This window comes from Drosophila persimilis, unplaced genomic scaffold (assembly GCF_003286085.1).
Source record: "Drosophila persimilis strain 14011-0111.01,24,50 unplaced genomic scaffold, DperRS2 tig00000622-arrow-arrow-pilon, whole genome shotgun sequence".
Classification (NCBI taxonomy): Eukaryota; Metazoa; Arthropoda; class Insecta; order Diptera; family Drosophilidae; genus Drosophila; species Drosophila persimilis.
In genome coordinates, this window is record NW_020825326.1 from 2182050 (window position 1) to 2206989 (window position 24940).

General features: G+C 44.7%; 3 protein-coding genes across 7 annotated transcripts; 2 read left to right on the plus strand and 1 right to left on the minus strand.

The window, feature by feature from the left end:
- The first annotated feature begins 297 nt into the window (after positions 1-297).
- LOC113566209 (protein ALP1-like) lies at positions 298-2062 on the plus strand. Its single transcript, XM_026990871.1, has 4 exons — positions 298-794; positions 857-1256; positions 1329-1431; positions 1513-2062. The coding sequence occupies exons 1-4, from the start codon at positions 615-617 to the stop codon at positions 2060-2062; spliced, it is 1233 nt and encodes a 410-aa protein (XP_026846672.1). The 5' UTR covers positions 298-614.
- Positions 2063-3922: 1860 nt separating this feature from the next.
- LOC6602622 (probable ATP-dependent RNA helicase DDX10) lies at positions 3923-6826 on the plus strand. Its single transcript, XM_002027613.2, has 2 exons — positions 3923-4329; positions 4400-6826. The coding sequence occupies exons 1-2, from the start codon at positions 3967-3969 to the stop codon at positions 6551-6553; spliced, it is 2517 nt and encodes an 838-aa protein (XP_002027649.1). The 5' UTR covers positions 3923-3966; the 3' UTR covers positions 6554-6826.
- A 6913-nt stretch (positions 6827-13739) lies between these two features.
- LOC6602621 (rho GTPase-activating protein 190) lies at positions 13740-24516 on the minus strand. 5 transcript variants are annotated; one of them, XM_026990845.1, is made up of 15 exons: positions 24416-24516; positions 21049-22341; positions 20263-20981; positions 19593-20175; positions 19344-19522; positions 19004-19246; positions 18840-18908; positions 16811-16855; positions 16008-16511; positions 15484-15717; positions 15197-15249; positions 14741-15134; positions 14535-14666; positions 14321-14471; positions 13740-14243 (listed from the first exon to the last, which is right to left on the minus strand). In XM_026990845.1, the coding sequence occupies exons 2-15, from the start codon at positions 22329-22331 to the stop codon at positions 14045-14047; spliced, it is 4788 nt and encodes a 1595-aa protein (XP_026846646.1). In that variant the 5' UTR covers positions 22332-22341; positions 24416-24516; the 3' UTR covers positions 13740-14044. The 5 variants fall into 5 exon arrangements, with proteins under 5 accessions (XP_026846646.1, XP_026846647.1, XP_026846645.1 ...); XM_026990846.1 differs by having other exon boundaries at positions 15493-15717; positions 16811-16858; XM_026990844.1 differs by having other exon boundaries at positions 16811-16858.
- Positions 24517-24940: the final 424 nt, after the last annotated feature.

A 24940-nucleotide genomic window follows, 5' to 3' on the forward strand; every position in this document is an offset into this window, starting at 1 on the left:
ATAGGCAAACTTTTATAGCCAGGAGTTTGCTATTTATATCAAAATTATCCTATGTACAAAAACTGGACTTTCGGCAAAACGCAATAACGCAACCCTAATGCAACAGCTGATGCTGAGACTTTATGCATTTTCGAGCACTACTACGTCAGGTTATCGATACTAAGTACAATATAAATCAAGGTAACCATTTCTGGTGGTTGTATATATATTTGGTATATTTTAAAATCCGAAAATGAGATTAGATTAAGCCCGAAAAAAATTAAAGCGAACCAAATGCCACAACAGTTTTCGTAACGAAAAACCGTTTTTTGTCCGGTAGTTCTTGGAGAATTAAGGAAAGGGAACCTCCAAATACGGACTGAACTTTACTACCACATTCCAAAATATCGAATCAAGGCGGCCTCCTATCTATTGGGACCCTTTTGTGTCCAGCTATAAAAAAAAGTCAACTATTTTATAGGCTCTGCACACTGAGCCCATCCCGGGGGAATGGTGGGATTTTTTGACAGATGTGAAACTTCGATTCACACTGCCACCATCCGTCAAAAACAGCTGATGCCAATAACAAGTTCATTAAATTTGCGCGGAAGATTTATTAATTCTTGGTTATTATAATGGATGATGAAGATATAGCAATTATTTCGGCTGTGGTTGCACAGCAAAATATTTTCTTGCACCAACTAATAATGTTGAATAATGATGATGACGATGATGACTTTAACTTTGACGAAGATGAGATGCTTGACTGGGTAACTGCCATAAAAATACAAAAGCCAGGAAGATTATGGTCGTTTGTGAGTACTTCTACTAACTTCAACCATAGTTTAACGTACAAGGACATATTTTATGGTTTTAGAAGCGGTTCGGGACATTTTGGGAGAAAGAGGTACCAGAAAACAACGAGGCGTTTTTCAAAGAGAGTTTCCGAATGGAGAGGCCCTGCTTTGATATTTTAGTGAATCGGCTTGAAGTGCTGCGAAAGAAGGACACCAACTGCCGAGCTGCAATTCCTTTGGAAAAGCGCATCGCCATTGCGCTATACACTTTGGGCTCGTCCTCTGAGTACCGAACAGTTGGCAGGCTTTTCGGTGTAGCTCCAAACAGTGTGTGTAATATCCTGCACGAGTTTTGCAGAGCACTTATCGACGAGTTTTCGAAGGAGTACATGTCGCCCAATTACCTAACTTCCGACAAAATTGATGAGTGCGTAAAGGGATTCGAGGCAATTGGGTTTCCTCAGTGCCTAGGTGCAATTGGTAAGAAATCAATAAGAACTTCAGCAATATGTTTACATATAAATTGGTTTTTAAACTTCCTTTTTATTCTAGATGGATGCCACATCGAAATAAAACCACCAGCAGCTGAGGCAGTAGACCACCATAACTATAAGGGCTGGTATTCCACAGTCTTGTTTGCCCTAGTGGATTATAGGTATGCAAATATCTTGCACAAAAATATGTATTTAGCAAGTTGGTTTAATGTCCTAAATTATTTAAATCCGATTCTTTTTAGATACAGATTTACATATGTAAATATCGGCTCTGCAGGAAGGTGCAATGACTCGATGATATACCAGAAGTCAAGCCTTGCAAAACATATCGAAGCATCGGCATTACTCCAAGAGAAAGCCAAGGAAATAAGCGGAGTAAACGTCCCTGTAATGCTTATCGGGGACTCGGCATTTAGATTTTCTAAAAAGCTGATGAAACCTTACCCGTTTTCCACAATCGCCTCTTTGGAACAGCGCACGTTTAACTACAACCTTTCCAAAGCTAGGCGAGTGGTGGAAAATGCATTTGGGCATTTAAAAGCCAGATTTCGAATAATCGGAAAAGGTCTTGGTAGCCACCACAAAAATAATAGCGCCATAATAATGAGCTGTTGTATTTTACACAATATATTAAATATGCACAACAGCGCGATTAATGAAAATTGGGAGCTTGCAACAAATGAACAGCGCGAACAGCCCGATACCAGCAACAGTTCTGCTGACTTTAATCAGTCAGCAGAACAGATACGATCTGCAATCGCAAAATATTGTGTAGACCGTAATGAAAATTAAAAACTTATTTATTTTTACTTTTTAAAACTTCTAATAAGTCGTTCTGGAATTTTGTTTGGGTGCTAATGAAGTCCTGCACCATCTTCTCCTGCCTAACGTCGTGCTCCTCCTTCTTTCTGTGGTGGCCCTTTTGTTGCTCGAGACGCTCCTGGGCGATCTCTGCCAGCCACGAAATGTCGGTCTTTTTCTTTTTCTTTGGCGGACGCCCAGACAAGGTGCTGTCTGTCTGTCTGTCTGTCCGTCTGTCCGTCCGTCCGTCTGTCCGTCCCCCTCAGCGCCTAGTGCTCGAAGACTATAAAAGCTAGAGCAACGATGTTTTGTATCCAGACTTCTGTGATATGTCACTGCTACAAAAATATTTCAAAACTTCGGCCCGCCCACTTCCGCCCCCACGAACGACGAAAATCTGTGGCATCCACATTTTTAAAGATACGATAAAAGCAAAAACGCAGAATCGTAGAGGTTGACTATATGTTCTAGAATGTAAGATCTCAACCAGATCGTATAATTATTATAGCCAGAATCAAGAAAACAATTTCATTCTTTCTCGCTCTGTCTCTCTCTAACACACAGGTTTCATGGTCGGTTTTGCCAATTGCAAAATATGAGTTCAAGGATCTCAGAACCTATAAGAGCCAGAGCAACCAAATTTGGTATCCACACTCCTGTGATATCGGACCTTGACCGTTTCGTGTCCAAATTTCGCCATACCCCCTTCCGCCCCCGCAAAGGACGAAAATCTGGGGCATCCACAAATCTCAGAGACTATTAAGTCTAGAGTAACCAAATTTAGTATCCACACTTCTGTTAGATCTCACTATAAAAGGTTTATCTCAGAATTTCGCCCCACCCGCTTCCGCCCCCACAAAGGACGAAAATCTGTTGCATCCACAATATTGCACATTCGAGAAAACTAAAAACGCAGAATCATAGATAACCACCATATCTATCAGATTGCTGTATCTGGATCAGATCAGATCATTTTTATAGCCAAAGGGAACAAATCAATTTGCACTGGCTATGCAGCGTTCGACGTCACGCTCAGACTGATTTTCTGTCTCTCTCGCACGCACTCTTTGTCGTGTCGTTTAATATAAGCGGCGTCTGCCGGAGGAGAGCCATCCTGACTATGTATCGGGTATAAATGTAGAGCTGCGGTCTCCGCAGCAACTCACAACGTTCCTTCTCGTTTTTGTTTGATGTGAGGGAATAGCAATTGGGTTCCAAGTCAGGACTGAAGGGCTATATATGTATATAATTCTATATTTTATCCATTTTGTGGCATAAAATATACACCTGAATTTATTTAAAGACAGAGAGACCAGGTATAAAACATTTATGGGAAAAGCATTCAGTGAGATTGTTATATATGGATATGTCATGTGCTCTAGAGAATTCGTTGGCGAAATGTGTTTTACACTATACTGGTATTGAAGGGTAGCGGAATACGACCAATTGTGGTATATTTAGGTAATAATGGCTTAAAATATGATAACAACAACAAATGTTGGCAGTTTTTAATGAGCCATTTGAAAGATTTTTTTCGATGCAAAATTTAGTCAAACCTAACAATAGAAATGTGATTTTCCAATATAACTCAGAAGAAAATAAAGTTTTCTGATTTATTTTATAACATGTAGACTGAGTTGTGAAAAGTATTAGAAACTGTTTTGCTACTTTTGTATTAAAAATATATATTTTTTTGAGTGAGATTAGATTTAATGGTATTATATATTTGGAGATTGAAATGGTATATTTTCGGAATATACCTGAGTATTTATTATCGATAGTCCGCACTCACACTAATATATATACAAATTCATCGCAACTTGATTCCCGCGTGCAACCAGAACGTGTGTTTTGATTATAGGCGAACATTAAAGAGAATATATAATTTCTAAGGAATGCAACGACACAAACCCAAGAGGTCCGGAAAACCAAGGCCGCACCCCAAGCCGAACAATGGGCAACCAAGCCCCAGTAACAAGCAGAAGCGTCCCAGGCCAGAGTACAACAAGTCAAAACTGGCGGCCAACGATTTAGAAATCCGTGAGCTCCAGGAGAGATACAAAGAGATCGATGCACAGGCCATCAAGAAGTTCGCGCAGTTTCCACTCTCCAAAAAGACTCAAAAGGCCTTGGCCGAGGCCAAATTCGTAAATCCAACGCAAGTGCAACTAGAAAGCCTCGGACCAGCATTGCTGGGTAAGGATGTGCTAGGCGCCGCTGTCACCGGCAGTGGAAAGACCTTGGCATTCCTCATACCCGTAAGTGGCTGGAGATCTCAGACATACGGGAAATTTGACTTAGTTTTTCTATATCATTACCTCTATTTAGGTCTTGGAGCACCTGTTTATCCACAAATGGTCACGTACGGATGGAGTGGGCGCTATAATCATCTCGCCCACACGCGAGTTGGCCTACCAGATCTTCGAGACCCTTAAAAAGGTGGGCAAGCATCACGACTTTTCTGCCGGTCTGATAATAGGGGGCAAGAATCTGAAGTTTGAGAGAACACGAATGGACCAGTGCAACATACTGATCTGCACGCCCGGCCGTCTGCTTCAGCACATGGACGAGAATCCGTTGTTCAACACCAGCTCCATGGAGGTTCTGGTCCTTGACGAGGCGGATCGCTGCCTGGACATGGGCTTCCAAAAGACCCTTAATTCCATAATCGAGAACTTTCCTCCAGAACGGCAGACGCTGCTCTTCTCGGCAACGCAGACAAATACAGTTCAGGATTTGGCGAGACTCAATCTAAAAGATCCCGTCTATGTGGGATATGGTAGCCAGTCAGCAGCTTCCACCTCTTTGTCCGCATCGGCATCCACATCCATAAAGGAGGGTATTCAGACGACTGCCGTTCTGGCAGTTCCGGAGCTGCTGCAGCAGAGCTATGTGGTGCTCAATCTGGAGGACAAAATCACCATGCTTTGGTCGTTCATCAAAAACCACTTGAAGCAGAAGATAATCGTGTTCGTGTCCAGCTGCAAGCAGGCCAAGTATCTCTATGAGATCTTCTGCAAACTGAGGCCGGGCTGCCCGCTGCTCGCCCTCTATGGCACCCTGCACCAGGATCGCCGCATCGCCATCTACGAAGACTTCTTGCGCAAGAGCCACGTGGTCATGTTCTCCACAGACGTGGCCTCGCGCGGCCTCGACTTCCCCGCCGTCAACTGGGTTGTCCAGCTGGACTGTCCCGAAGATGTCTCCCAGTACATCCATCGAGCGGGTCGCTCCGCCCGCAACAAAACCCGTGGCGAGTGCCTTCTGGTCCTGACTCCCAGCGAAGAAGATTACATGATCAGAGCGCTGAAGGAGCAGCTCAACCTCAACATTCACTGCGTCCAGATCGATCCAAAAAAGCTTTTTTCGCCGCGCGTCAAGATCGAGGCATTCTTGGCCCAGTTTCCCGAACTGCGGGCCACCGCTCAGCGTGCCTTCCTCTCATACCTTAAGTCCGTCTTCCTCATGCGTAACAAGCGTCTGTTCAATGTGTTCAGTCTGGACCTGGACGCCTACGCACAGTCGCTGGGCCTGGCGGTCACGCCGCGTGTCCCCTTCCTGGAGAAGTTCCTTTGGCGACAGAAACAGCTCCAGCAGCAGCAGAGTTCTGCAGAGGGCCCTGCGGGCGCCAGTCAGAGCCCCAGTACCGCATTGCCTAAGATAACCAGACAGCAAACCTTTGGTGGGGAAGATAGCAGTAATGAAGATGATGATGACACCGACGATGATGACCTTATCAAGGTCAAGCGAAGGGATCACGATGTCGAGGGAGGACCCTTGGAGTTACAGTTAGACCACACCAAAGACGAGGGCAAGCCGGAGGAGCCGCTGGTGGTGCCCAAGCGCGAAAAGCTCGTTACTAAGGCGTCGCTGGCTAAAAAGGCGCTCAAGAAGAATTTGCAGGTTAACTCCAAGCTCAAGTTTGACGAAGAGGGCGAAACTGTGGCCGATGATCGCAGTCAGATGAAGGCGCTCAGTTCCAGACAGCAACGCCAGCAAAAGGATAAGAACAAGGACGACGATGGTGGAATAAACTTGGTGCTATCCAAAACCCTGCTCTCAGAGGAGGATCAGTACGATAAACTTCGCTTCCGTGAGCTGGTCAAGAAGCGTCACAAGCTACAGCGCGAGAAGTTGCGCAAGAAGGCGGAGGCTGCCCAAGAAACGAGCGAAGACGAAGCCGAAGACGAAGAGGGCGTCAACGATCAGGAGGATGCCGACGCCAATAGTGACAGTGACAATTCTGTGGACCTTTCCTGGCTTCCCGATCCCGACAAAGTCTACAAAAAGGAGTCCAATCAGTACAACCAAAATGGAGATCCTCAATCGCAGCCTAAGCCAGAGCCCAGTTCCAGCTGCGATGATAATGAAGATGATGGTGAAGACTCGGATGACGAGCCCGCCTTCAAAAAGTCCAAGTTAACGAATAAGATGACGCTGATGGACACGGAGGCCATTGTAGCCAATCTTTTGGGTAGTTAAATGAAAAGTGGGTCTCGACTGTTTCAGTAAATTAACACAAATTATTGTTATTTCAGCCTATATTACGTAGGCTGCTATTTAAGTATCTGGCCTAGCTACGCGGGTTGCTATTTATATTGGCAATTGCTATTGCTATTGGCAATACTAATGTCAATACATAAAATCTGACAACACCATAATAAACTTTGTCATTTTTTTAGCATATACTTACTGTTACTTCAAGTGTGCCACAGGGAAGTCATCTGGGCCCGCTTCTGTTTATTTTATTTGTGAATGACCTTCCTCAAGTTATAACATACTCTACTACACTAATGTATGCTGATGATGTTAAAATCTGTCTTTCTTACTCTGATTGGTATTTGCACACACGCCTTCAACTTGATCTAAGTGAACTACTATTGTGGTGTCCAACTAATCTTCTTTTTCTGAACCTTTCCAAATGCAAACTTATGACATTTTACCGTCGTGCTCCTCATTTTGTCTCATATGTTCTAGGATGCAATGGCGTAATGTTCGTGCACAAGCTCCTTCTCGGGACTGTTGACTCCCAAACTCTCTTGGGTCAGATTGACTTGGCCGTTCCATCTAGACCTGCCCGTACTTTTGGGCCTATCCGTCTACCCATATGTAGGTCTAATTATGCTGATCATGAACCTTTTAGGGTTTTATGCCATAATTATAACTCCCTCTGCCAAACCCTATCCCCTGAACTGTCTCTTAAACTAATTGCATGCAATATTTATAATCACTTAAATTTAGCTAACTTTTAACTTATCTTTTTCCGCCTTTAGTAACTAAGTACCATTATTAACAGATAATTTGTTAATTTAATAAATAAATAATACATACATATGTACGTACAACGTTTTTTTGTACAATTGGTTTTTGTTTTGTTTACAATAAGTTAAAAAAATGAATTTGGCAAAACAATGGAAATTTCTTGAAATGGTTTTCGTTGGATTATTTTTCACAACTTTCGACGTGGATTACAAGAATGTGTCGATGAACTTAGTTCTTTGTATGTCGTGAAAGCACCATCAAAAAGGACAGTTTTTCGCTGGTTTGCAGAGTTTAATCGTGGTCGTAGTTTAGTCGATGCCGAGTACCGTGAAGGTCTTCCAAAATCAGTTGTTGTGCCACGAAACACCGATGGTGTGCGTGAACTGATAGTACAAGATCGACATGTGACATATCGTAAGATAGAGGCATTCCTGCACATTAGTTCCACTTCAATATATTCCATTTTTCATGAACACCTAGTTTAAAAAAGGTTTGTTCTCGTTGGATACCCCATAACTTATCAATCGCTAAAAAAGGCCTGCTCGCCTGTTTTTCGGAAGAATGGGTCATGTGGCCGTTGTTTCGCTAGAGGAACGTAGGACTGTCAATTCTGTGTGGTACACGACCATTTTTTTGCCGGAGGTCTTCGGAGAAATTCGCAAAGCCAAGTGCCGAACAGGAATCATTCTCCATCATGACAATACGAGCTCTCACACATCTCTACAAACTCATTAGCCCTTCAGTCCTGACTTGGAACCCAATTGCTATTCCCTCACATCAAACAAAAACGAGGGGGAACGTTGTGAGTTGCTGCGGACACCGCAACTCTACAGTTATACCCGATACTATGTCAGTATGGCTCTCCTCCGGCAGACGCCGCTTATATTAAACGACACGACAAAGAGTGCGTGCGAGAGAGACAGAAAATCAGTCTGAGCGTGACGTCGAACGCTGCGTAGCCAGTGCAAATTGATTTGTTCCCTTTGGCTATAAAAATGATCTGATCTGATCCAGATACAGCAATCTGATAGATATGGTGGTTATCTATGATTCTGTGGATGCCACAGATTTTCGCCTTTTGTGGGGGCGGAAGTGGGCGGGGCAAAGTTTTGAAATATTTTTGTAGCAGTGACATATCACAGAAGTCTGGATCCAAAACATCGTTGCTCTAGCTTTTATAGTCTTTGAGCATTAGGCGCTGAAGGGGACGGACAGACGGACGGACGGACAGACAGACATGGCTCAATCGACTCGGCTATTGATGCTGATCAAGAATATATATACTTTATGGGGTCGGAAACGATTCCTTCTGGACGTTACACACATCCACTTTTACCACAAATCTAATATACCCCAATACTCATTTTGAGTATCGGGTATAAAAACCAATTTATATGTAAACATATTGCTGAAGTTCTTATTGATTTCCTACCAATTGCACCTAGGCACTGAGGAAGCCCAATTGCCTCGAATCCCTTTACGCACTCATCAATTTTGTCGGAAGTTAGGTAATTGGGCGACATGTACTCCTTCGAAAACTCGTCGATAAGTGCTCTGCAAAACTCGTGCAGGATATTACACACACTGTTTGGAGCTACACCGAAAAGCCTGCCAACTGTTCGGTACTCAGAGGACGAGCCCAAAGTGTATAGCGCAATGGCGATGCGCTTTTCCAAAGGAATTGCAGCTCGGCAGTTGGTGTCCTTCTTTCGCAGCACTTCAAGCCGATTCACTAAAATATCAAAACAGGGCCTCTCCATTCGGAAACTCTCTTTGAAAAACGCCTCGTTGTTTTCTGGTACCTCTTTCTCCCAAAATGTCCCGAACCGCTTCTAAAACCATAAAATATGTCCTTGTACGTTAAACTATGGTTGAAGTTAGTAGAAGTACTCACAAACGACCATAATCTTCCTGGCTTTTGTGTTTTTATGGCAGTTACCCAGTCAAGCATCTCATCCTCGTCAATTTTAAAGTCATCATCGTCGTCATCAATATTCATTGACAGCAACATTATTAGTTGGTGCAAGAAAATATTTTGCTGTCGAACCACAGCCGAAATAATTGCTATATCTTCATCATTCATTATAAGAACCAAGAATTAATAAATCTTCCGCGCAAATTTAATGAACTTGTTATTGGCATCAGCTGTTTTTGACGGATGGTGGCAGTGTGAATCGGAGTTTCACATCTGTCAAAAAATCCCACCATTCCCCCGGGATGGGCTCAGTGTGCAGAGCCTATAAAAAAGTTTACTTTTTTTTATAGCTGGACACAAAAGGGTCCCAAAAGATAGGAGGCCGCCTCGATTCGATATTTTGGAATGTGGTAGTAAAGTTCAGTCCGTATTTGGAGGTTCCCTTTCCTTAATTCTCCAAGAACTACCGGACAAAAAACGGTTTTTCGTTACGAAAACTGTTGTGGCATTTGGTTCGCTTTAATTTTTTTCTTAAATTCACATATTCATGATTCGTAGATGTCATATACAGCTTTTGAAGCGTCACGATCGTCATATATGATAATTTTCTTAGACCAATCGACACGAGCCTCTTTTTGACCGTTTTGGTAATTGTGTGGGATGATGGACGTAATTTTAATGTCTAAGGATGCCTCAATCTTACGGTACGGTGACATAACAATCTTGCCAAAATATTTCTCGTACAACCACTGATGGACGAATTTAGCGGAATTCGTCCTGCAACGAGGGACGTTTACAATTGAATTCGTTTTACCAGGTTTTCACATTAGCAGTTCATAAGTTCTTCAATTAAATTTAAACTAAGCTGATCTAAGCATTCTTGACTTATGAATCCCCATCAAATATGGTCGAAAATCATCAGCGCGACCGTAGAAGAAAAAGTTATATGTATGTAAGGTTATCCCAGAAAATATCAAACTTGTTTGTGCAAATGACCATTGTGCCTAAGTAGGCCAGCAAATTAAACAGCAGCCCTCGTACAATGCTCTGTCAATATATCATATGATATTAGAACATTAGAACTAGATTGTGGTACTCTAGCAGATCCGAAACGTCTGATGATGGCATGGCTATGGCCCATGAATCTCTCCAAACGTTTCAAAGTTTGGGCTTCAGTCTTTGGATCCCCACTGGATGGATCATTAGATCGGCAAAATGCAAGTGCAAATGGAGTACACCAGTTAATTTATGAAATCCAGAATTAGAATATTCAATAATTTGACTTGTGAATAATCCCGCTTTGACTGCGACAGTGATATCACAGCTGTAATTGTATATTCTGGATTATAGAACACGTATATATGCACATAGTACATATATACAGAAAATATGCATGGGAGTCGAAAAGTACACCATTTTGATGTCTAACGAACCGAATGCATTCGGTTGTGTAGAAAAGCACAGGTTGTACGGGTGGGATCCGCCAGCAGCATAGGAAGCGTTGGCCTGAGGAGTACTTAACTCTGTGGCCCACACCACAGCCCCCGATCAAAGTTAACGACGCCGTCTGTATTAAGGTCGAAAGTTTGCAGTTTTACACACTACACGTAGTTTACCACTACGCTCTCTAACTTTTTACACTAAAAGATCGAACAATGAAACCATAAAATAAAATCTAACAGCGGAGAAATCTTTCTCGTAAATGTGGAGTCAGAGTTGCCGCCGTCAGAGATGGCAGCGCCCAACATTTTGGTGACCCCGACGTCATCTTTTTTCCTTTTGAACCTTTTTCGTAGTGTGAGTCCCAATGCATATTTTGTATGATCTAATTATGTGTCCATTCAGAAGAGATGCGACTGCAGCTGCCAAGGCAGCGCCCAGTGCCCTCATCTTAAATATTAAGATCGCAAAATCCCTTAAATAAAAACTCTTACTCCGAATGCTTCACAAATATTTGGAAAATGCCCACAAATTTATTCATATTTCGTTTCGTTTGATTTCATTTTATGATTTTTCTTTCCTTTTTTCTCCTCTCATGCTATTGTGGATCTTTCACCTCTGCAGGGCCCCAGGATCAGTGGTAGCACAAGCATATATATGTACGGATATAGTGGATATGTGTGCTACCTAACTCATCAGCTGGGATTCCCAGGTGGGGAGGGCCCGGGAGACGAGTTGTGTTGTGTGTGGTGGATTTGGGAAGTGATCGACGTCTGTGGAACATGGCATGTGGCTGGTTTATGGTTTATGCGGGGGGAGCGGACGCGGACGGGAACGGGTAATGACAGAGGATAGTGGAGAGGAGTATCGTGTGGTTTTGCTTAGCATGGGCGTGGCATAAAATTTGCTTTTAAAAATATCATTACACATCACGTCAATTACAATTTTTTTTTGTTTCTTTTGTTTTACGTTTTTTTTTAGTTTTGGTTTTAAGACATATTTTTGCTTGGTTTTTTGTTTTGTTTCGTTTTTTTTTTTAGCGTATATAAATAAATGCATACACATATATACGTTAATACATAGACGGTATATATATGTACGTGTACAAATAATGCAATAGACACACATCTATACAAATTATACTATATAATGGTTAATTGTTTATTCCTCTTCATCCTCTGACGTCTCTTCTCCTCCTCTCTCTGTTTTTGGCAACAGATTTCATCTCGTTTTCCATTTCTTCCATTTTTTGAGCCTTTTCCTTTGCTTTGTTTCCGCTTCTTCTCTCTCGTTTTTTTGTTTTGTTTTGTTTTTTGTTTAAGTTTGAGGTCCGTTCAGACACAAGATACAATACACACGTATATATAATTACATATTTAAGTTTTTCGTTTTATATAAAAAAATTAATGCTCAATTACAAGAAATAACACTTAGGCTTATGTTGTCTACAATTTTTGTTTTCTTCGCCCCATCCATCGTGATGCTTGCACTCCTCCTGCCCCTCGTGCAGCGCATCGATAGTTAAAATATATGTATGCATTGTTGTATAATTTGTTGTTTCGCTAATTTTGGAACATTACACACACACACCCACACACAATTACTTAGCCGAGAGAGAGAGAGAGAGATATAGAGAGAGTATGGAGTATGTATTACATATATGTATGTATGTATGTATATATGTATGTATGTAGGGTTAAATGCCCGGCTAATGCGAATATCGTTTAGACAATCAGTGTAGTAGAGTGGAGAGATTGGAGTGTGTGTTACAGATTTTTGTTTTTGTTTTGTGGGTTTTTCCTTGTTTTGAGGGTGGGGACGGGGGAGGCTTCCAGTTGTTGGAGATTTCATTAGCTTTACGCGGTAATTATCAGAATCGGCATTATCATATACATATATGGGTATACATATATCTAGGGTTACGTCTAATTGGATAACACATACATGCATAGTGGAACACATACATACGCGCAGACACACGAACACGCACACGCACACACACACACTGAGATGCACATTTAGTTTAGCTCGTATATTAGATTTTGTCCGGATCTTCGCCATCTGCTTCTGAGCCTGATCTGAATGGCGGGATTCAGATCCATAGATCCTCTGGCTTTGCTTTTCGTCAACATTCTTACTTCTCCCACTTATAATATTATGTATAAATATAATACATACGCACAATACATATGGATATAGTAGATATATAGCTTTAATTGTAGACATATCTAGATATCTAGCGTTATCATTAAATGTTCTGTGTATGCACGTACTGTGGAAATTGGTGTTGACTCGATCTTGATCTGGGTCATTTGAACATACAATTTAAGCTACAGTTATAGTTACAGTAAGAGTTACGAGACACAATTACAGTTACAGTTACAGTTATAGCATACACAAAGATATACAGTAAATTGTATTAATCCTTTTCCCGCAGTTTTTCGTTTTTTTTTGTTTGTTTGTTTCTTCATTACTTGATCTCTGTTTTTTGTTTTAAATTGTATTTTATTTTATATTAGTTGTGCGTTGTCGTTGGCGCTGTAGCCCCCTGCCACAGTCCCACTAGATCTCTGGAAGGAGGGTGGATGAGGGTGTCTCTCACTCAATGGATTCAACGACAATGGACACACAGAGAAAACACTTGACGCGCGCTTACATATATCACGGAAACACAACAAAGCCATTGGATATACAAAATATATATATATAATATACATATATATATTTGTGTGTACACAAATACACACGTTGTATATGTATGCTGATGTACATAAAATATAGAAGTTACATGCATATACATATATATAGCACATTTATATATATATATATATATATATACATACACATACATAAATGTAGACATATAGACATATATGTATGTGTGTATACATATATGCAAGTATATAAAAAATAAATATACATATACCCTACTTAGCCAAGTGTTCGCTTATTCTCCCCACGTTCCCCAAATACTTTACACATGCAGATACAGCTACAGATGCAAACACAGATACACTCGCACACATAGATATAAAAAAAAAAAAACACAGATAATATCATCATCGTATATATGAAGTATGTATATATATAGTATTCATCATTACGCGCCTGCTCTTAGACTCCTACTACTCCACAAAATGAATCGATCGATCGATGGGCTGCCTTCTATTTCTTTCTTCCTTTCCTATCCTTCCAAGCTATGGCTCTATCTCTTTCACATCTATCCATGTTTCACACACTTACACACACATGGCACACTCCTCACACACACACACACACACCGCACACACACCGCACACAACACGCACGCGAACATTGAGTCTATCTATGATCTGTTGTTGTTGTGGGTCCAATGTCTAGACCATTACGAACGCATCCTTGCCGCAGAATAAATAGGGGAACTGGTCGATCATCGTCTGTACAATGTCCTCGAGGTAGGGCCGCAGCTGCTCGAAGTGGCCCATGTCGGTGAAGTCGATGGGTATCAAGGTGGGCCACCAGCAGATGGCCAGGTTCTTGCTGTCCATGCTGTTTAGCTTGGAGTTGTCGGAGACGCTGCAAGGATTGAGAGATTAACAACTGATGAATGAGGCATCTGCCTGTAGGCGAAGCCAATGGTTGCCATCACTTACTGCACAAAGTGCTGGAATATGTATTTGAGTATGGCAAAATTGATGGGGGGCAGCTTCTGGAGCAGCGATTTTAAAGCTATCAAGCGGCAGCTACGATCCGTTTTCACCTCCACGTTCAACTTGGAGGAGCCCACTCCCACTCCACGAGAGCCTGAAACGAGGCGAAAAGGCGCGTGAGATTGGGAAAAGATTGGGTCATATGTCCTATGCTCACCAGCAATCTCTTCCAGCTCCTTGATGATGTCCTTACTAAACAAAGGCGGCAGGCGTTTCGAGAAGAAGTCCTTCAGCGCCGTAGCAACGGCATTGACGGGTATGTCCAGAACATCGATGACGGTGTTGACATCTGAATTGGCATGAAAAAAATTAAAAAAACAATAAATACATCACTGACGAAGGTTTGGATACTCCTCCTCTTACCCTCTTCGAAACGCTGGAAGAGCATATCCACATGCGCCCGGCTGCCCGGCACCCGATAGATGCCCTCCGAGTCGAGTCCCTCCTTCTCGATAAACTCCACGCACTTGTTGAGGAAAATGGGTATCTCGCCCTGTTCGGAGCTGATCATTAGCTTCCCGAACTGCGCCTCCACGGACTCGGCCAGTCCCTTGGCATTCTGCTTGAGCTTCCGTTTGAGCTTCTTCTCCTGCTCCTTCTCCTTCTCCTGCAGCTTACGCAGGCGTGCCGCCTCCTCCTTGATGCGCCTCTTCTCGAGCTTCTCAAAGTCCTTCAGGCATTTGGCATTCATGTTGTACTCGGGCAGATTCTCAGCGCCAAAGATCCCAGCTGCCGTCAGTTCTGGCACCATGGAATACTAAACGCAATGCAAAAGAGTCAGATAAAGATCTCTGATCGATGTTATGGACTTGAGCTTACCTCTGGGGATTTGTCGCTCTTCATGAATTCCGGAACACCAGCCTCTGTTTTCTCTGTGGATGGAAGAGGGTGAGGGGAAGCAAGACATGATGAGTGGGGGCATGACTCAGTGAAGGCGTGAGTCGAAGAGTGGGTAGAGGGCAGAGAGAAACAGAAACAGCAGATATCCAATTACAAACCCAAGCGAAGGAAGTATGTAAGGAGCAAGAGTAGGAGCAGGATCAAAGTATAGGAGGAGGATTTGGTGCCACACGAAACACCACAAGCGACACAAACACGACACATACTTTTCTCACCTGCCCCGACGATGGCCATGCGCTGATAGTGCAGCGGAATCTCCGGCGGACTCACATACGAGCCAAAGGGCGGCACTCTCGGTGTCTGCACGGGTATGGCCACCTTCTTCTTCTTCTGCTTCTTGGCACTGGCCTTGCTTGCCTTGCTGCTGGCCTTGAAATAGGCATTCTGCTGGCGCACCCGTCGCTCTGTGGAGCTGGCGCAGCTGTCCGACTCGGTGCAGTCTGTGGATGGTAGGGATAATAAGCAGAGAAAATGATTCTGTGGTCAGCCGGGAATGTTGAGTTGGGTTTCAAGGATATGCAAGGATGCCCTGCCTGGGGGAGAGTAAACAGTGAACAGAGTGTGGAGGGATCGCGGGTGCGGGTGCGGGTGCGGGATCGGGTGCGGTAGTGGTAGTGGTAGCGGTAGCGAGTGATTTGAGGGTGAGCTGAGATTCGAGTTTTTTTGGGTAGATGATTGAGATCCCGTGCTTGAGGTGAGGTCCAAATCCTCCCGATCCTATCGATCCTACCTTCGTTTTCATATATCTGCTCGTACTCGGCCAGTTCCTCGGAGTCCTCGTCCTCTCCATCCAATTGGGCGTGATCATACCGCTTGCCATCCTTTCCCACAGGCTCGCAGTCGCCCAGATACGAGTCGGCCATGCTTCCACTGCCGGTGCACAGGCCCAGGCCAGTGCCCGACCCAGAGCCGGAGCCAGAGCCCGACCCGGAGCCGGAGCCCGTGAAGTTCATCTTGGCCACTGCCTCGCTAACCAGCTGGAAGTTCTTCATGTTCAGCTTGCCCGGCGGCTGTGTGGGCAATGTGAAGGTGGAGGAGCTCATAGCCGGGCAGTTGCGACTAGGCGCCTCGCCTACCTTCAGCGTTTGGCTGGGACCCTTCGGACGGATCTTGTTCAGATTGGAGTCAATGTGCCGCCGGCCCGTGGTGTAGGCGTGTGTGGAGCCACTGAAGTTGTTCCAAATCGAGTTCTTGTTCATGTTGCGTCGCCCATCGCTCTTGTCCTCCAGCCATTCTGATTTGGAAAGAGAGTGGGAGATCGGATTAGGCAGGCCTAAGAGAGAGGGGTTCGTTCGGCTCTTCCCCGCTTCATCGTTCCTCATCAGAGGGAGGAGCAGTCCATCTACAGCTAAATTTGAGGGGTATGGTGGTGGTGGTGGTGGTGATGGGAGGGAGTCTAGCGGAGCAAACTGCGTGCAGGTGCAGGAGCAGGAGTGGGGGGCGAGGGGATTCAGGCAGCTAGCTGGGGTAAATCTATGGGAGGTGCATGCTGATGCATTCTGGAGAGGAGTGGAGGAGCATTAAGAGATTAACCTGCATCGTGGGTGGCCAATGAATCCTTAGACCCGCTGACGTCCGCTGCTTATGTGTGTGTGTGTGTGTGTGTGTGTGTGTGCATAAGTTTATGGGAGAAAGAGAAACGAGAACCAGAAGGGAGAAACCAGATCAGTCTCGGTTTGACACAGCGCTGCAGATGGATGAAGAAGCTTCCACAAAAACAGAGGGAGAGAGAGAGGGGGAGAGCAAAGAGAGGGCAAAGCAAAAGTTTAACAAGAACGAGAACAGCAAACTAACGAAAAACTTTTGTACAATATTCGATTCCGATCGATGTTTGGGGGTCGGCTGGGGTGGGGTGGAGTGGAGTGGAATGGTGTCGGGGTTTGTGGGATTATAGATACATGGTTTATATAGTATGTACATAGATATAGATGTATATATCAGACAGCCCGCGGCCCAAAAAAATCAAGGATCAACAGAAAAGCAACAACCGAAACAGAAAGAAATAACCCAAACAACCCAAATAAACAATAGCTAATAAGAGGAAATGGGAAACTCTAGGGAGAGCATTGATTGCTAAAGGACAAGGAAGGAAGTAAGGAAGGAAGAATGGAGATTTTCCACCTGGCCCTTGCGGTGTTTTTTGGCCAAAGCTAACACTGGATTCCATCGAGTTCAAAAATGGTTCGAAACAACTCTTCACATAAGAGCATCCTGCTAAACCATAATTTTTGGTTTCTCATTTATTAAAATTATTACTTCTTTATCTTCTGAGAAAAATACTAGATCGATAAAGGATCGGTTGCACTTTCTACAGTGTAAAATGTAAAACATAGTGAGATTTTGTAGGGAATCATTCCTACACGGCTTCGCGTGTCGCGCTCAAAGGCGACGAAGCTTATCTTTTGTCCAAAAATCGATGCTATATGAAAGATCTTCATCCGCAAGGGGTATGGCTATCCAGATCTTTCTTGGGGCATCAGGGGAATCTCCACTGAGGATGTGGGGCTGGATGTGGAGCGGAATACTGGGAGTTGGTGACATTTTGTTGGTGTTTTTATTGAGTGAAGACAAGATCAATAACAAAAAAAGTCTAAAGGATAGAAAACATAGAGAGAGAGAGAGACACAGAGCAAGAGAGAGGGAGGGAGAGAGAGAGAGAGAGATAGAGAGAAAAAAAAACTATAGGTGGAATAGGAATAAATAGGGTGAAATATATTCAAATAGTTAGATTACATGTTATTTCTTCCAAACTTGATTCTGAAGCCGAAACGAATTGACTCTTATATGTGCATGTAATGAGCTGATGATCTGGAGGGGCTGGCTCTGGAGGAGTTGTTGGAGGAGGGAATATCTGGAATCCTTATATAGTTTTCGTTTGTTTTTTTTTTTTTTTTGTTTGATTCGAGTATTTTTTGTTTTGTTTTGTTTCGTTTCGTTTGAGCAAATAATTTCGATTTGCAATGGGCAAAAAAATGACAACAACAATGACACACACACAGAGATAAATCGATAAAAAGTTGGTTAAGATTAATCGTTAATTAATTAATTCATAATTATCATCATTAATCATTATAGATTATAGTATATATTGTATATATAGTATATATGGAGTATATGGCGCACTTATGTATTTTTGGCGAGAATGAGAAATGGCAATGGCAATGGAAATGGCAATGGAATGAATGAATGAATGAATGAATATATAATATATATGATCTATACATATGTATATGATATATATATATATGATTTATATATACATATATATATATATATATGTATGTATGTAGGTAGGTAGGTAGGTAGGTAGAGGCGGGTTGGTACGAATGCTAGTTATTATTATTATTATTATTATTATATTTGTATATTGTATTTTGAATTGGTGTTTTATGGCGCACGAATATTCTGAATCGGTGTTTGCTTGGTTTGAGGTTTTTGGATTGGTTTTTGCTTGAGGTTTGGTTTTGGGTTTCGCTTGGTCAGAGTATTTTATTCTTTTGGGTGGGTGGATGGTTTGGTTTGGTTTGGTTTGGTTTTCAGTGACCGCCAGCATGGAACTTACTTTGGTGCAGGTGCTTGGGCTTTTCGTTGTTTTCGTCGTAGATTTCATCTAATGATATATCTCTTTCTTCTGCGGAACATGCGATATAAAACAAAACAATACATGAAGGAGGCATCTGTTATGTTTGGCGCGTTGTCTCTTCCTTCTCTGGCCCTCTGTCTTACCATTTAATGAGTTGAGAGATCGGGTAGGAAGCATTTCGTAATTCTCGCTGCCGGAACCATCGGTGCCCAATGTGTTCGACAGCATATAGCTCTCGTGGCGGGGAGGTGGGCGCGGCATCTGGTTCACCGAGCTCTCCAGCGTGCCCTCCCCCGAATCTAAAGTAATTGACTCCTCCACATGCAGATTCTCCACCTCGTACTTGTTGTCCCAGGAGGTCTTCAGGAATGGATTATAGAATGCAACTGCAAAAACAGATCAACATTCAGCATTCGACTTGATCAAGGATTGATCCGACCGTTTATGGATTGGCAGGGACTGGCGGATTGGGGATGCACTTACATTTAACATACTGATCCGCTGAGAATGTCATGAAGCTCCCCTTGAAACGATCGGCCAGGGCATTTCCTTCGGTAATGAGAAACTGACAGATATCGCTGTTGAAGAACGCATTGACTCCTCCGCTCTCCGTCACCGCAATGATCTGCAACGGAATGTTGGCATTCTGGGCGGCCAAAATGCTGTCAACGTAACCCATAAATTAGTAAGAGGGAGCGCTTGCAAAGATCCCTATCCGCTTATTTCCTTTACCTGAGGTTGGCCAGGGATGAGCGACGCTTCGCCGAGTAAAAGTAGATGTAGCCGTGGATGAGCTCATCCCGATATTGATTGGTGCCATGGTAGGAGGAGAGTATGAACTCGACCCGCCGCTTGGCATCCCCAATGAACACATCGACAATGATCGAGTGCTCGCTGGCCTTCACAAGCGTCGATTCGGCGACCAGTGGCTGGACAATGTTCTCGATATCGTACTGATCGCCGCAGAAGATGCAGCACAGGATACGGAGATCGGTGTGGTTGGAGGGATACGGATCGTAGCTCTTCATCTCGGTCAGCTTCAGCGACAGGATGACAATGTTCAGAATATCGTAGACATACTTCTGATGGTTCTGCGTGTGGTCGATGAAGTCGCAGTGCAGCATCTCCGACAGACGCATGCCCTCGCTGCGCAGATACTCGACCTCGTTCTCCTTGAGGTCTTGCGGCTGGTACACCAACACAATGGGAAGATTCTCGAACTTATCCTCCAGCTCCAAATTACAGAGCAGCGTCCGTTCCAAGTTGTCCTTGAGCGTTTCAAACGACTGCTGATTGGAGTACACACAGATGAGGCCTACAAAAAAGAGAGTGGAGTGGAGGGTCTCCCATGAGAGAAGTGAAATGAGGAGAAGGAGCTGCAGGATCTGGCCTGTCCACTCACCACTCGAATACACATCGATGGCCTTGAAAGCCTCCATGTCCCCGTTGGCTATGCGATAGTTTAGATAGTACGTCTGATTCTCGTAGATATACTCGCCCTTGCTGCCCGTGCAGATGCGGATGTCGTTGAGCAGATCGCTGGCCAGGTGCTCCGATCCAACGATCAGCAGATTGAGCGTGCGATCGGTGCCGTTGCCAGTCGTCTTCCAGCCACCGCCGCCACCGCCACCGCCAACTCCTACACCGACTCCCCCCGGAGTCTTGTGGTTGCTTGTGGTCGACTTGTCGGAGAGAACCTCCTCAATCAGGCTGTCCACACAGTTGTTGAAAAAGGGGCAATGGTCACGAATGGGGCAGTGGATGAAGCGCAGATGCTGGACGAGCATGACACGCCGCTCCTGGTCCAAGCGGTCGAGCATCTTGTAGCGCGAGTCTTCCTGGATGACATCCGTGATCTGACGCACATCCTCCTGCGTAATAATGTCCACGTTTTTGAACTGCAGAAAGTACTGAGCGTGCTCCAGGAGCAGTTCGACAAAGTTCTGTTTGCTTTTCTCGATGATCTCGTCCTGATGGATGTCGTAGATCTGCTGGCAGTCGTGCTCGGAGAGGGCCTCGAAGCACTCACGACCCATGAACAGGACGCGCACCTCCGATAGTTGTTTGCCGGGCGTGACAAAGCCGGACTCCTCCAGTAGCATCTTGAACTGCTGCTTCCATCTGAGGATTGACAGGAAGAGAAGGATGAGTATCGGCACCGTCAGGATTTCTGCTTCGGTAGACTTACCCGATCTTCTTCTTGTCCTGCTGCACGGAATTCAGATAATTGCGGAATACTGTCTCTGCCTCGGAGGTCTCCAGCACATCGAAGGGGATGCGCGCCTCGTCCTCGGCCTCGTCCATGTCGACCAACTCGGTCCAGGAGGCCTGCGGGCACTCAAAGAAGTACTGCTCAAACTCGATGTGGTTCTGCAGATAGTTCCGGGCACACTCCCAGGCATCGTCATCGCTGATGTTCAGGGCCCCGGTGTCCGGCAGCATGTACTCGAGGGCCAAGGCGAACTTGTCGAGATACTGGTGGAGCTTTTTGTTGAGGTGGTCATCGCGCAGCTTCTTCATATGGCGGCGGAAGAGCTTCTGGCCGGCCTCGTGTCCGAATATGTTCAAGAACTCGTTCCACTCGCGGTACTGGGAGAGCATCTTTGAGCCCTGCGACCAGAGGATGTGGTAGTCAGTGATCTGGTTGCGTATCAGCCGTGTGACGGCCTCCGATCTGGTGTCCAGCAGCTCCTTGCGTGACTTGGCCGACTCCTGGTATGATATGATCTTCACCCGATTCTTCACCTTGTCGATCATCTGGGCGAGCATGAGGAAGGCCAAATCGATGTTGATGCTCTCGTGGGCTGATGTCTCGATCAACTGCACCGTGCTCTTGTAATCCTTCCGCTGGCTGATCTTCTCCGCCTCGCGCACGTACAGCTCGTACGCGTCGTCGTTCTTTGTGGTCACCAGGACAAGCGGCTTCTTGTTCTTCACAATGGTGGCGATCACATTCTGAACGAACTCCACCTGCTTCTCCACGCTGCGGTTTGGCACGGGACTGACGTCAAACACCACGACGAAGCCGTCGATGCTCAGCCGCCCATCGGGCATCACCTTCTGCTCGTACTCCTTCTCGATGCCCAGCTGATTCTTGCATATGTACATGAGCTTCTCCGCCGAGAAGACCTTGGTGGCGGTGCAGCGCTTCGAATAGGGATCCATTTTTCCCACCTTGAAGGCCTGGAATGTGGAGTCATCCATGAACTCGGTCTGCTCGATGATATTGAAGTTGTACTCGACGCCCTCGTCCGTGGTCTTGCGCACCTCGCCCCAGTACAGGAAGTGGTCGTTGTTCACGATCCTGCCGCTGAAGTCGCTCTGGCTGAGCACTGATATGTGATCGATGAAGTAGTCGTCGGCCATCGGCCGCATGAATCTGTTGCACAGGCATGACTTGCCCACACCCACCTGGCCGCGATCCTTTTCGGTACCGGATAGTCCAATGACCGAGATGTTGAACTGACGCATCTTGAAGCACCTGCAAAAAGAGGAGAGCAGTCAGCATATTGGTCGAGGATTCTCCTCTCATTTTTGAAATTTTCAATTTTCGCTAGACTTTTGTTTCACCCACAAGATACGATTGACTACGCAGCTACGGATACATCCACGGATGGACCCCCCGCCCGACACACATTTCTGCTGCACAGAGATACATAGAGAGAGAGAGCCTGGCGGCTTCTGCGGTGACAAAAGAAAAACGGACTTTATTTTTTCTTTTTCATTTTTGTTGTCTTTGCCAGTGCAAAGCGGAAAATGTGCCCAAATTGATTTCAAACTGCAGATGATTTCCGCTTGATTTCACATTTGCTGGCAATCCCCGCATCTTTTTTTTGCCCTAGACCATGCTCCATTACCGTGCCAGTACCTGGATTTCACAACATTTTTCTATGGGAAAATCTGTCTGCAGCACAAATCCTTTTTCCTGGCTTGACTGCGGTGCGGCGGCTGCTTCTGCTGGCTGCTGCTGCTGCTGTCTGCTGCCTGCCTGCTGACTGCTACAAACAGCGCAAGACAGCAAAAGAGAGAGTGAGAGAGCCAGAGAGCCAGAGTGCCAGAGAGCAAACGAGCCTGCCTCCGATAACTGAGAGAGAGAGCTGAGCCGCATCCACTCAATGTGGGTGGATTTGTTGTTGTTGTTGCTAGTGCATTTCTCTCACTCCTAATTTTCAGATGTTGCTGTTGTTATCCTGTTCTATCCTTCCTGCTGGTCGCGCTCTCCAGCTCTCCACAACAGCTACTGAATGAAGGCGAAAAATACGAATTGTTGCTGCGGCTGCAGTCGTGTGGGTGTGTACCACTCTTCAATAAACATTGAAGGGGCCGAAAAGAGGGGGCGCAATGAGGGCGAAAGTAAAGCCAAGAGCCCAATGCAAATAAACATAAGCACCAGCTACTACCCCCCTACTACTACTCTACTCGTACTACTCTAAACATTAATTGAGCTTTTCCGGCATTACAAATTATTGCAAGCGAAACCTCCTCCACGTGTATGTGTGTGTGAGGGTATGGGTATGCAAATGTGTGTGTGTTGTGTTGTGCTCCAACTGCAAGTGCAGCACGCAGAATCGAAATTGGAGACACAGACACTGGACTGGCAGCGGTGATGGTGCTGCTTGTCTGCTGCAGGCCCCCATAGAGATGGAAGTGTTCCAGCAACAGATTTCCTGTACAATCTACATTCCCGGGCTGCCCGACAGCAACAACAACAACAAAAACAACAAGAACAACTGCAGGGCCTACGATAACAACGACAAAGCAGAAGCGAGCAGAACCCCAGTCTATGGTTATTGTTGTTCTTGCTTCTCAATTCACTTTACCAGCCCATTGGGGCAGGGGCAAGGGCGGGGGTAGGGAGTCGATAGTAGTTCTGGCTGAAAGTGCAGTGGAATATGCAACGGGTGGGGCAGTGACAGAGCTTAGGGGGGTGGGCACAGAGAGAAAGAGAGAGAGAGATAGAGTACAAACAATTTTGGTGTAACTTCATTGAACTGTTTCCAGCCGAAATTCGGATTTGATGCAGAAAACACTGTTGCCGCATCCGTCTTTCCATCACCGTCTCTCTCCCACTTCTACCTCCACTCTCATCTCTACTCCTCTCCCTCGCTCTATCAGAGTCACTCTCTCTCACACACGAGTTGCGACAATTACCTGCAGTTGCGCACAAAGGCGAAGCAAGGCCACGGGGCGAATAATCAGACAAGCTACTTTCTTTTGTTGTATTCTTTGCGTTTGTTTCTAATGATGGCATTAACCAAATTCTAACAAAAAATTGGAGTTGTATTTGCTTTAATTATTTTCCAACCAGCTTGTACAGGCACAAACACAAGACAACACACACGCACGAGAGCACTCATACACGGGTACGGGCCATAGAGATGCCGTTGGGAGAGCAAAGACCAAGAGCGAGCGAGCGAGCAAGAGCGTACACGACGTATACAAGAAGACAATTACGAATCAGCATCGTAAAACACACACAAAACTGAGGAAAAAACTTCTCCCAACGCAAGTGAAAAGTTGTAGTTTGTCTCGCTTTTTGTTCAACATTAACTCACAATTGTTGCACTTTCACAGCTCCAATACGTTTAATTAAACGGTTTAAATATACTAATAAAAGTTATTCCACATCCGAGCTGAGCTTTAATAACAACAAAAATGCACCCAGCGTTCGACTTGGTCTTGGGCATTAGGGCTGCATCGCTGTTGCTATCGATGGTCGATGGCCAGGCCAGTGCTGACGATAGCGATGACTCCACTTATAAGCCAGAGATAGCGTGGAACATATCGGGGACTAAGCATCCCTGCATTAGCTACGCTGGCGCTATGATATTTTATTATATGTTTATAATGAGAGTCTTGAAATCTGTTACGAATAAAGTAATTTTCATGGCGGCTCTCTTAATACATATATGTAGAGTGTAACCCAACGGAACCCAACCACTCATGTACATATCGACAGTTTCCTCTATACTTTTCGCTGCAGAATGTCATAGTTTCAGATAAGAAACTATTTTCGTATGATTATTATGCAGATACGTACATATGTACATACATAGATGTGTATCGCTGCATTTAAATCC